Source organism: Cebus imitator, unplaced genomic scaffold (assembly GCF_001604975.1).
Source record: "Cebus imitator isolate Cc_AM_T3 unplaced genomic scaffold, Cebus_imitator-1.0 Scaffold143, whole genome shotgun sequence".
Taxonomy (NCBI): Eukaryota; Metazoa; Chordata; class Mammalia; order Primates; family Cebidae; genus Cebus; species Cebus imitator.
In genome coordinates this window covers 2848442-2861680 of record NW_016107458.1, presented here as the reverse complement: position 1 = coordinate 2861680, position 13239 = coordinate 2848442, and the positions used below count along the sequence as shown (strand labels likewise).

The window sequence follows — 13239 nt, the reverse complement described above, 5'->3', positions numbered from 1 at the left end:
GCAACCTCCGCCTCCTGGGTTCAGGCAATTCTCCTGCCTCAGCCTCCTGAGTAGCTGGGATTACAGGCATGCACCACCATGCCCAGCTGATTTTTTGTATTTTTAGTAAAGACGGGGTTTCACCATGTTGACCAGGATGGTCTCGATCTCTTGACCTCGTGATCCACCCGCCTCGGCCTCCCAAAGTGCTGGGATTACAGGCTTGAGCCACCGCGCCCGGCCCGATCTGGCTTTTCTTTTAGATCCAAATGTTGAGTGTTACTAAGGATTGAGAAGATGGTAGTGCAAGTGGTTTTTGGATTTTTTTTATTTCTTAGAATCAGTGATAGAGAAGAAAATTACTCTTTTTATGTATTGTATATTCAGGTGTGTTATTTTTACAGTGTAAGTTTTATTATATTCATTTTGTTTTGTATGTTGAAATAGTAATGAAAATAACTCTTTACTTGCCTACCCATTGTCACAGAATAAGCATGATGTACTTACAAAGAGAGAGACAGCTATTTTGCTTTTTTTTGAGATGAAGTTTCACTCCGATTGCCCAGGCTAGAGTGCAGTCTTGCAATCTTGGCTCACTTCAGCCTCTACCTTCTGGGTTCAAGGATTCTCCTGCCTTAGCCTCCTGAGTAGCTGGGATCACAGGCACCCACCACCACACCTAGCTAATTTTTGTGTTTTTAGTAGAGATGGTATTTCACCATGTTGGCCAGGCTGGTCTCGAACTTCTGACCTCAGGTGATCCACTTGCTTTGACTTCCCAGAGTGCTGGGATTACAGGCGTGAGCCACTGTCCCCAGCCTACTCTTAATTTTTGAGAATAATTTTTAAAGTTGTTCAAGAGCAAATTACTCAAGATTTCTATTGTACCTCTGCTTCCTCTACTATCTGACCTTAAGCTTTGTGATATGTCTTTAAATGTCTTCGTCAAATAAAGAGAAAATATGTTAGTTTTTTAGAGCTCAGAAGGATCTAGCCATTGAGTTCCATAAAAATTTGTCCAAGGTCCCTAGTGGTAGAATTCCAATGATAGCCTAGTTTCTGACTTCCTGTTGAGACAGAATAAGTATTGGCAGTTACTTGGGGAAGAGTACCGTTTTCAAGTTCTTAACCAAAGTGGGCCTTCATTATCTGTAATTTTCAACTGTTTGTGGTGCCTTACCTACCCTCATTGCCATTTTTATTCAAGTTAGGGTATACTTCATTTTCCCAACCTCGTGTGTGTGTGTGTGTGTGTGTGTGTGTGTGTGTGTGTGTGTCTGTCTATCTTGGATCATTGAAACTCTTCCAGCATATAGAAGTTAATTAGGAAATGGAGCGGGGGAAGATAGGCAGTTTCCTGTCTGTCTTCACCCCACAGTATTCTTTGCTTCTTGGCCTCCACAGAATAACAGAAGCTAACAGTTAATGGCAGTTTCCCTGATGCTCCTTGGAGAGGAGGGACTTCATCTGTTTTGCTTAGCTAAAATTTTGAAGTTTGGAGTGTTTTGATGTTTCTTTACTTTTTTTGTGTTTTTCAGCTGATCATGAATACTAAGCTACATTTTTAGAAAGAACAAAGCTTATAAATAAATAGACTCATCACATTTTTCTTTAGTCCTAAAATTTTGGACAAATTTAATATCAGCATATTAAGTGATATTGAATGCTTGGCCAAGATAAATATTTAATAGACCAAATTGACAATACGATGACATTTTTTTGAGACTTTCAGTTATAATTTTGTGCTGCTTTGAAGTGGCATGACTTAAAAAAAATTTTTTTTTAATGTTTTATTTTTTTTTGAGACAGACTCTGGCTCTGTTGCCCAGGCTGGAGTGCGTTGGCACAATCTCGGCTCACTGCAACCTCTGCCTCCCAGATTCAAGTGATGCTCCTGCCTCAGCCTCCCAAGTAGCTGAGATTACAGGCGCCTGCCACGACACCCAGCTAATTTTTGTATTTTTAGTAGAGGGGGTTTCACCATGGTGGTCAGGCTGGTCTTAAACTCCTGACCTCAAGCGATCTGCCTGACTTGGCCTCCCAAACTGCTGGGATTACAGACATGAGCCACCATGCCCACCCCAAGATTTTATTTTTAATAAAAGCAAAACTTTCTGAAAAATTAAAAATGTAGGAAAGAAATTTTAGACAGTTTGACATCTCCAAGAGAGCTTCTGTTTAAGAGTTTGGCGTGTTTTCTCCATTAAAAAAATAAATAAATAAATAAGCGGCCAGGTGTGGTGGCTCATGCTTGTAGTCCTAGCACTTTGGGAGTCTGAGGCAGATAGATTGCTTGCTCTCAGGAGTTTGAGACCAGCCTGGGCAACATGGCGAACTCTGTCTCTACAAAAAAAATAGAAAAATTAGGCCGGAGTGGTGACATATGCCAGTAGTCCCAGCTACTTGAGAAGCCAAGGTGGGAGGATTACCTGAGCTGGGCAATGTGGAGGCTGTAGTGAGCTGTGACAAGGCCACTGCACTGCAGCCTGTGACAGAATGAGACCCTGACTGCAGGTTTGGGGGTGCTGGGAGGAAAGAAAGAGTGGAGTATTTGAGGCGCATCATGGTGGCTCACATCTGTAGTCTCAGCACTCTGGGAGGCTGAGGTGGGCGGATCTTGAGGTCAAGAGATTGAGACCATCCTGGCCAACATGGTGAAACCCCGTCTCTACTAAAAATACAAAAAATTAGCTGGGCATGGTGGCACGCACCTGTAGTCCCAGCTACTCGGGAGGCTGAGGCAGGAGAATCACTTGAACCCAGGAGGTGGAAGTTGCAGTGAGCCTGAGATCGCACCACTGCACTCCAGCCTGGGTGACAGAGCAAGACTCCATCTCAAAAAGAGTAGAGTATTTTAACTTGTTATTCCACAGAGTGACCATTAGATTAGTATAATATTAGGATGGCTGAAGCAATGCAGTATCTACCAGTTGATGTTCTTTTTGTTTTGTTGTGTTTTGAGACAGAGTCTTGCTCTGTTGCCCAGCCTGGAGTGCAGTGGCGTAATCTTAGATCACTGCAACCTCTGCCTCCCAGGTTCAGGCAATTCTCCTGCCTCAGCCTCCCGAGTAGCTGGGATTGCATGCATGTGTCACCACACCCGGCTAATTTTTGTAATCATAGTAGAGACAGGGTTTCACCGTGTTGGCTAGGCTGGTCTCGTACTCTTGCCCTCCGGTGATCTGCCTGCCTTGGCCTCCCAAAAAGGTAGGGTTACACGGGTGAGTCATCACACCCCACCTCTACCAGTTTGTGTTCTTTTTTTCACATAGAATTTGCATGGAAAGAGTTGGTAAGGTGGCAGAGGATGGGGGACATGTACAATAAATAATCTGTGTATCTTGCCTTTATTTGTGTACAGTAGTGTCTCCTCTTATTGGTGAGGGATATGTTTGAAGACCCCAGTGCATACCTGGAACCATGGATAGTACTGAACCCTATGTATACTATGTTTTTTTTTTATGTATGCACATACCTGTGATAAAGCTTAATTTATAAATTAGGCACAGTAAGAGGCACAACAATCATAAAATAGAATAATTATAACAATATATTGTTAATATAATACAAGTAATGTGAATATGGTCTCTCACTGTTAGGACACTGTAATTGATTAAACTTTGTTAACTGAAACTACAGAAAGTGAAACTGCAGATAAGGGGGACTACTGTAATTCTGTTAACTTTGAAAGCAGATTTTCACTCTAAGTATTTTGCTGACTATAAGCCTTTAAGTCAAAGTGCAGTTTAGGAATGTATTATATTTAATGTATTATGGCATTATGCATATCTGTGATGGAAACTTTAAAAAAACTGTTTTCAAACTGTAGAACGTATCCTGCGTTAGAGACGTTAACAGAACCTCACCAGCTCACAGCTACTTTAAGTTGTGTAATTGGAGTAGCCCGCAGTTTGGTATCAGGGGGCAGATGGTTTCCTGAAGGTCCAACACATATGCTACCTCTGTTGATGAGAGCATTGCCTGGGGTGGATCCAAATGACTTTAGTAAATGCATGGTGAGTATATTGGTTATTTTGCCTAATTTTCAAGTCATAATTGTGTAAATGGACATATTTTAAATTTCTCTTCAGATACCGTTAAAACATAGTACAGTATAAAAACTGTTAATGGTAACAGCCTTATATCTGTAGGTGCCCAAGTTTAGATCTATGGACAGTTGGTCCGTATAAAGCCTTTCTTAGTAATTTGCCATAACTTGTATACATTTAATGATTATACAATGATGTTTTAAAGCTTATTATATATTTACTATTTTTCTTAAACGGGGACATTAAAAATCGTAGTGTATGATCAGTTGTACTTCACTTACACTGGTGATGGGGTAGAATGAAAAGTTACTGGGTATAAAGTGCTAGATCATGCTTACACATGTCTTCTGACTTAGCACTTTGGTCATCTACCCTTTTTTTCTGTTCTCTGGCTTCTGCATTAGCATGTTCTGTTTATCTTTAGCTAAAGCTCCTTATTTAGGTGGGAGACAAAGTAACTTCTCATTGACAAAAGGTTGGAGAACTTTGTACTTAAGCCTAATAAATAACTATATGAAAACACGTGTTGTATAATTTCATTACTAAAGTAACAGCTATCTATCATCTGTCTTTCTTTCTATCTATCTAGCTATCATCTAGCTATCTAGCTATCTATCTGAGACAAGTCTTGCTCTGTCACCCAAGCTGGAGTGCAGTGACACTATCTTGGCTCACTGCAGTCTCCACCTCCTGGGTTCCACTAATTATCTTGCCTCAGCCTCCCAGGTAGCTCGGATTATAGGCACATGCTGCCATGCCCGGCTAGTTTTTGTGTTTTTAGTAGAGACAGGGTTTCACCATGTTGGCCAGGCTGGTCTCAAATTCCTGACCTCAATTGATCCTCCTGCGTCGGTCTCCCGAAGTTGTGGGATTACAGGCATGAGCCACCGCGCCTGGCCGACTGCTAGTTAATTATGAAGAACCTTAAAGTGTTCAATTCTAAGTGAAGAATATCCAGAAAAACTTGTAGGATTTTGATTGAGGAAATTTATTGGGATAATTTATTGTAGTTCATGGTGTAATTGTATTTCTGAATTCCAATTATGTAATGCGTTGAACATCATTTGTATCTTCCCACAGATCACATTCCAATTCATAGCAACATTTTCGACTCTGGTGCCTTTAGTAGATTGTTCATCTGTACTACAAGAAAGATATGACCTCACAGAAGTAAGGGCATTTTATGGTTATAAAAGAGTTAATGATGTTCTGATTATTATTGCATATGCATAGCAACACTTGACGGTTTAGAAACAACTTTGGATAGGTTCTAAAAAGTAAAATTACCGTTTTGTGACTAGAATGGCACATACAGAGGGCCAAGCCATCATTGGCAAGAGAGCCTACAGAGCAACCACCATAGGAGGTGGCTCAAAAATAGGCCATTTCTATCAATATCTGGCATCTGGAGGGTATATTTCAGTTTAATGTCACTTTTAAATGTTTTGTTAAGCAAAAGATGGTGGTATTTTATTTTTCCATCATCTTAGGTTAGTAATCTATCCAAGGGATTGACATCTAATGAAGATAGATTTTCTTCTTCCCTCTTTGACTCTTTCAGAACTCCTTTTTTTTTTTTTGAAATGGAATCTCACTCTGTTGCTCAAGCTGGAAAGTGGTGGTGCCATCTCGGCTCACTGCAACCTTCACCTCCCGGGTTCATTGATTCTCCTACCTCAGCCTCCCGAGTAGCTGGTACTACAGGTGTGCACCACCACGCCTGGTACTAACTTTTTGTATTTTTAGTAGAGACGGGTTTTCACCATGTTGGCCAGACCGGTCTCAATCTCTTGACCTCAAGTAATCCTCCCACCCCTCCTAAAATGCTGGGATTACAGGTGTGAGCCTCCACACTTGGCCTTCAGAACTATTTTCTTTATTGGAAGCACGTTGCCTAGGCTGGAGTCCAGTAGTGCCATCTTGGATCACTGCAGCCTCTGCCCTCCTTGGTTCAAGTGATTCTTGTGCCTTATCCTCCAAAGTAGCTGGGAATACAGGCATATGCCACCACGCCTGACTAATTTTGTGTTTGTGTATTTTTAGTAGTGACAGGGTTTTGCCATGTTGTTTATGGTCTTGAACTCTTGACCTCAAGTGATCTGCTCACCTCGCCTCCCAAAATGCTAGGATTACAGGTGTGAGCCACAGCATCTGGCCGGCCAGCCAGTGTCCCCAGTCGCGAGTATATATGTTTTTCTGGACATTCAGGCAGTGAGAGACTAGACTACATATATCAGCAGTTTGAAAACTGAATTTATAATAAAGATAGCTTCTTTACTTCTGTATTTGGCTCTTGTAAAATAACATTAATTGCTTCTTTCTTTGATTCCTAGAAAGTAGTAGATCAAGTTGTTCTAAATTGATATGCAAGTATGGTGCTGTTTCTCATAGTACCCAATATAATAATTTAGTGTAGATACACTTGGCAGTCAATAATTGAGTTTTGTTAGTTCAGGAAATAAAGGCTGTATGTAATCTTTCTCCACATTGGGATATTATAGGTGGAACGAGAACTTTGCTCAGCCACAGCTGAATTTGAGGATTTCGTCTTACAGTTTATGGACAGGTGAGCTTGTAACCAACACCAATGTTTAGCCTACATTCTAGAAAATGACTCTTCTATCCCCAAAACTTTAGTTTATTTCTGCATTATAACTTTTACTTAGCTACTACAGGTGCTCCTGAAGTTATAGAAGGGTAATTGATTTTTGAACCATGTAGAAATTAAGTAGCTGTCACTAGAATAGTTAGGACAATAGAGAGTTACCTGATCACCACCAAAAATGTCAAACCAGATTTTACTTGCTGAAATTATGCTTTGTTTGGATTATTTAGATGCTTTGGACTTATAGAAAGTAGCACATTGGAGCAAACAAGAGAAGAGACAGAAACTGAGAAAATGACACACTTGGAGAGTTTGGTCGAATTAGGTCTGTCTTCTACGTTTAGTACAATCCTCACCCAGTGTTCCAAAGAAATATTTATGGTAAGAACATTGCTGGAAAAAATTAACTTCCAGCTTTTAAGTTTCATTTGGTGTTTTAAAATTGACTTCAAGTTACTCTGTGTATATCATGCACTTTATCATTTACATCTATACTAAAGTTTTAAAGAAATGTACAGTTGCTCCTCATTATTTGCAGATTTCATATTTGCAAATTTACCTACTTCCTCAAATTATTTGTAATGCCAAAATCAAAGCTTTTGTGAGTGACAAAAATTTAGCTATCTAAATTTGATCTCGATTTGATCTCATGTATACCTGATGTATGTGTTCTTAGCTGAGAGCAAACAAGGCACTCTGCCTTCTTATATCCAGCTCCATTTAAGCAACTGTCCCTTTGTGATCTATTTAATGCCACGTTTTTACTTTGTTGTTGTTGTTGTGCTTTTTGTTGGTGATTCTGCCATTTAAAAATATCAAAAATGGCCCCCAAGAGTTTAGTGTTTAAAGGGGTTCGAGGGTTTCTAAGCATAAGAAGAGCTGTGCCGTGTTTAATGGGAAAACACTGTGCTAGGTTAACGTTGACAGGCATGAGTTATAGTGCTGTTGATTGTGGATTAAATGTTAGTGACTCAGCAATATGTATTAAATAAATTGTCTGTAAACAGAAACACCCTCAGGATTATGTTTTGATCAGTTGATGAAAATGTTGTGACCGACCATAGGTTCACAGGAACATAATCCTGTATTTCCCCAGGAGCAAGTGGTTCAGTATTTACTAGTTCAGTGGTCACAGCAAATTTATAGAGCATGACTACCATGAACAACAAGAAACAACTGTATTTTTAAATTTTACAATTAAAAATAATTACTCAGCCGAGTTTTAGAAATTGCTTATGATATCACTCCCATGATAGAAATTAAATCCTAAGATTAACTGATGGATTAGAAGTAGTTATCCTCATAAGACATTCAGTAAGCATTCACTTATTCCATATTGATTGGTACCTGTTATCTGTAATATGGTACTTATTATCTGTAGCCTTTAAGACTACACTTTATTTTCGTTTCTATTCTCCCATTATCTGTAATTATCACTGTTAAATATGTTAATCCTGGTTAAAAGCCAAACTGCCTTGCAGCTGGGTAAAATAAATATTATGATTATGTTAGTGTAAAGAAATGAACACAAATCATCTCTTGTTTAACCAATAGGAGTTGTTTAAACTTTTCAGTATTGTTAAACCAGGTTTGGAACTCATTCTTTAATTGAGCAAGTAAATTAAAGTTTTGTGACATGATTGTAAAATAAATAGACTGCTTCTAGTCTTTTAGGGTAACAATAGATGTCTAGTTTGTAGTTGTCAGGATGACAAATTGTATTAGGTATTAAAAAATTTTTTTTGTTATATTGAATTAGCCAAAAAGATAATTAAATTGCATTTGCTTCCACCAGTTATAATTTTATGTGTAAGGTTTCTTTAGCAAGTAAAATCTTGTACCTCAAATTTCTTTCTTTTTTTTTTTTTTTTTTGTGAGACATAGCCTCAACCTGTCACCTGGGCTGGAGTGCAGTGGTGTGATCCTCGTCACTGCAACCTTTGCCTTCCAGGTTCAAGCCATTCTCATGCCTCAGCCTCCTGAGCAGCTGGGACTACAGGCATGCACCACCATGCTTGGCCAATTTTTGTTTGCATTTTTAGTGGAGACAGGATTTTGCCATGTTGGCCAGGCTGGTCTTGAACTCCTGATGTCAAGTGATCCTTCTGCTTCGGCCTCCCAAAGTGTTAGGATTACAGGTGTGAGCCACTGTACCCAGCCAGTACCTCAAATGTTTTGTTCAAGTTAGGATCATGGGGAAAGATTGTTCTTAGACCTGAATGTAACATAATTAAGCATGTTCTTATAAAATCAGATAGTTAAAATTGCCTATTTGCTTATTTTTGGAATTGTCTAAATATATTTATAATTTTCTTTTATGTTCTATAAAATGTTTAATTTTCTAAGAAATGCTCATTAGACATTTTCATTTCTTACATATCTTAACAGGTGGCCCTTCAGAAGGTTTTTAATTTTTCTACTTCACATATATTTGAAACAAGAGTAGCAGGTCGCATGGTGGCAGACATGTGTCGTGCTGCTGTAAAGGTGAGCTTAGTTTTTTGAACTGATGAATTCATGACGCAACAATCAACAAGCTTATATGGTTAATTATTTCAGAGGTGCTGGTATGCTTAAAATACATAGTTTTTCAATAGCTGCTTATTTACAGTCTTTGGTTGCCACTGAAAATATGCTAGTATATATTTGCCTTTAACATAGACTTATTTGTGCAAATACTTTTTCAGTGCTGCCCAGAAGAATCTTTGAAGCTCTTTGTTCCTCACTGCTGCAGTGTTATAACTCAGCTTACAATGAGTAAGTCATAAGATCATCATCAGTTTTTTTCTTATTGTTTTCTATTAATGACATTAGCTACACAATATTTTGATCTGCAATTCGGGGAGAAATTGTCTCCAAAAAAGGTATTATCCAGGTTGGCAGTAGCTTAAAAATATTACTTTATTATTATTATACAACCATCCAGAGACTACCTTAAAAAATATGAGTTATTTTGTAAGATACAGAGGGGCAGAAGTCTTGGTTGGTGTGTTTATTTTCTTGAAAATTCTATCTCCTTTTGAGAGGACTTTATTTCTTCTTCATGAAGCTCATCTTATAGAACATAAAAGAAAATTATTTTCATGAGGAAAGTCTTCCTAAAAGAGGCTTCCCTCAGCTGTTGGAAATATTAAATAGAAATATTTAAAAATGCTATATTTAGTTGAATGCATAGTTTTTTCCCCCATGATACTATTTTGCTGTTTTTAGATGATGATGTATTAAATGATGAAGAGCTAGACAAAGAATTACTGTGGAATCTTCAACTTTTGTCTGAGGTATCGTAAATCTTCGGATTAAGAAACGTGACTATGAAAACATTGACTTGCTTTTAGGATATAGCTCTTTCCAACAAAATGACTTTAAAACATATGGAAAGTCAAGTTTTGGAAATTTCTTGTTGAGGCTTCAGAAAGTCAGAGAATTTCATACTCTCATTGTCAAATAAGCGGTGTAGCTGATCACTGCATGTTCAGCCATCTACTTAACGTAGTTTTATTGGTTAGTTCTAATATGGGTAACGTATTAATTGAAAAAGTTGATTCGATTTGGGAATTTTTTTGGTCTACATTTTAAATTTGGCCATCAATCAAACTTCAGTTTTCTTTATCAGTATTTTCAGAAGTTTAATTAGGTTTAGTCTTCCTAGGAGAATAGACTCATTTGAAAGATATGTTACTATGGTGCATGAAAGCTTAGTCTCAGAAAATGTGTTTGATTTTAAAAAAGAATTAATTATTAGAATGCAGTTAAAACGACAATCCTAAAATTAATTGAAGTCATTTAGAGAAATACTATTTTACACTATGTTAGTGGCCAAACGTTGAACTTTGCATTAATTATTGGTTCTTGGTCTTTTAACCCAAATATCTTCAAGTATTTTTTCTCCCTTTTTAGATTACTCGAGTGGATGGGAGGAAGTTGCTTCTTTATAGGGAGCAGCTTGTAAAGATTCTCCAAAGAACCCTACATTTAACCTGTAAGCAGGGTTACACTCTGTCTTGTAACCTTTTGCATCATCTTCTTCGTTCTACCACACTCATCTACCCTACAGAATACTGCAGTGTGCCAGGTGGCTTTGACAAGCCTCCTTCTGAATACTTTCCTATCAAGGTAAGCATTTTCAATCATTTAGGATTCAAGGATCTGTTGATTTCTTGTTTTAAGGGATTCAAAGTGTTTTTTTTTTTCTTGCATATAAAGATGTTAGTTTTTTATTTTTAAAATAGTTTATTAAAACTATGAAGTGTATGAAACTTGTGCTGTCTTACTTTGCGTGGAACTGAAACTCTGTTTTTCTTTCCTAGTGGTATGTGAAACAACTTGGTATATATGCCATATCTAATGTTTATAGTTTCATATAATTTTATTGCTTAAATAAACAGCCTCACATTAACTCATCGTCACTCTTAGAGCAAACTTGTATTATAATGAGTACTCACTCTTCAGGGAGACTTTTTTTCAGGAGTGATAATGAAGAGGCAATAAGATGTTGTTTTCATGCTACTTTTTTGTGTGTCATTTGCTAGCTTGGGTTTGGATTATGTGTACATTTTCTTTTAAATTGTAAAAATTGTATACTTGTATGTGCCAGGTGGCTTTGACAGTTTCTCAACTTGCTGAGTAGAGGCTGTTCTATTCTAGGACTGGGGCAAACCCGGGGACTTGTGGAATCTGGGAATCCAGTGGCATGTTCCTTCTTCAGAAGAAGTGTCTTTTGCCTTTTATCTTTTGGACTCCTTTCTTCAGCCTGAGCTCATCAAACTCCAGCACTGTGGGGACGGCAAACTTGAAATGTCTAGGTTGGTTTTATTTTATAATTAGAGATATTCAGTTGCAGACTAGCATGTACTTAGAAAACCATTTAATGTAATGTATAACAGAAAATTTGACAACACTTAAACATTTTAAACACAAAAATTCTGGGTTTCTTTTTCTAATTTTTTTTAGTACCTTCCACTTAGCAGTTTCACTTGTGTATCTTTTGGCGACTGTGTGTAGATATGCCCCCTTTGAAAGGAATGCCTGTTTTCTTAGACTCAGCTAATATTTTATTGGGTTGTTTTCAAAATGCTCTTTACTATTAAGTTGGTAAAGTGAAGATGTTTGCTATTTCTTTACCTTAATCATTTATATCACCACATGATAAAACTTTTGTCCTAGACTCTAGCAGGCTTGTTAAATAGGGATTTGGAGTCTTCTAAAATAAGAAAATGTCTTTTGTTTTTTCTAGAGATGATATTCTACAGAGTCTGACTATAGTGCACAACTGTTTAATTGGCTCTGGAAACCTCCTACCTCCATTGAAAGGAGAGCCAGTTACTAACTTGTAAGTAAAAATAAGTACTTTATTTTGCAACTTAGCATATATTTTAAGTCTTAGTCACTTAACGAGTTATTGGATTGTTATTGTTATTGCTGTTATTTCTGTATTACTTTAACCATTTTATTTGTCATTGTTAAGGTCAAAAATAACTGAGGCACAATTTAGGTCTATAAACCTGAAGGATTTATTCAGATTTTCACATGGTACCAGGATAGAATAACTTTAGTTATTAATTTTAAAATACCAACTGTGGAGATGTTAATTTGTTAGATTACTTAGTTAATTAAGATAAATATGTTCTTTTAAAAAGGAAAAATACTGCTTGCTTTTGTCTGCAGCAAATGTTGAATTAGGATTTTGTAGGAAAAAAACTTTTTTTGAAAAATAAAAATTTCTTCAATCTTACTCATTATGATTTTGAACTTTTTGTATCTGCCAATTTGTTTTTATTATTTTTAAGTGCTTTCAGAGTATTCTCACTTTAAATGAATAGCTAAATTGAATCCACTGTTAGTTCTACCACTTAAGGTGAAAAAAATTAAGTTAGAATAAAATCAGCAGAGACCCAGTGCAGTGGCTCATGAGGCATGTGGATCCCTTGAGTGCAAGAGTTCAAGATCAGCCTGGATGACATGGCAAACCCCTGCCATCACAAAAATACAAAAATGAACTGGACATGGTGGCACATACCTGTAGTTCCAGCTGAGGTGGGAGGATTGTTTCACCCGGGAGGCATAGGTTGCAGTGAGCCGAGATCATGCTGCTGTACTCTAGCCTGGGCAATAGAGTGAGTCCCTGTCTCAAAAAGAAAAGAAGAATAAAAGCAGTATGTATTAATTTTTGCTTAATTATTAAGTAGATAATAGTTTAAATATAGTAAGATCATTTTTTTCAACGTCAATATCTCATTACTAAGCCAGTTAATGAAAATCACATACAAATCACATTCGAATGAGTAAGTGCCTCTCTTCCCCCTCAAAAAACACAAAAGGGAAAATGATTTACTAATTTTGCAACAACAATGCTAAAAACCCTCAAGAAGTGGTTTCAAAATGTGGCTTACATGTCTTCCCCATATTTTGTATAGTCATTGTTTGGAGTCATGCATTTCCCATTTTTTTTTTTTTTTTCCACTCCACATGTTCTTGGACGTTTAACTTCTTAGAGTATTAAGTTTAAGAAGGAGAAGTTAGGCCGGGCGCGGTGGCTCAAGCCTGTAATCCCAGCACTTTGGGAGGCCGAGGCGGGTGGATCACGAGGTCAAGAGATCGAGACCATCC

General features: G+C 37.5%; 1 protein-coding gene across 1 annotated transcript in view; it reads left to right on the top strand.

Annotated features, from left to right (window-relative positions):
* Positions 1 to 13239, top strand: part of PSME4 (proteasome activator subunit 4) — a 109304-nt gene that overhangs the window by 42801 nt on the left and 53264 nt on the right. The window contains exons 11-20 of the mRNA XM_037743420.1: positions 3759 to 3995; positions 5109 to 5198; positions 6530 to 6594; positions 6864 to 7014; positions 9022 to 9120; positions 9321 to 9390; positions 9844 to 9911; positions 10531 to 10746; positions 11278 to 11435; positions 11867 to 11962. Coding sequence (XP_037599348.1) covers positions 3759 to 3995; positions 5109 to 5198; positions 6530 to 6594; positions 6864 to 7014; positions 9022 to 9120; positions 9321 to 9390; positions 9844 to 9911; positions 10531 to 10746; positions 11278 to 11435; positions 11867 to 11962 — 1250 coding nt within the window. The remainder of the gene's footprint in view (positions 1 to 3758; positions 3996 to 5108; positions 5199 to 6529; positions 6595 to 6863; positions 7015 to 9021; positions 9121 to 9320; positions 9391 to 9843; positions 9912 to 10530; positions 10747 to 11277; positions 11436 to 11866; positions 11963 to 13239) is intronic.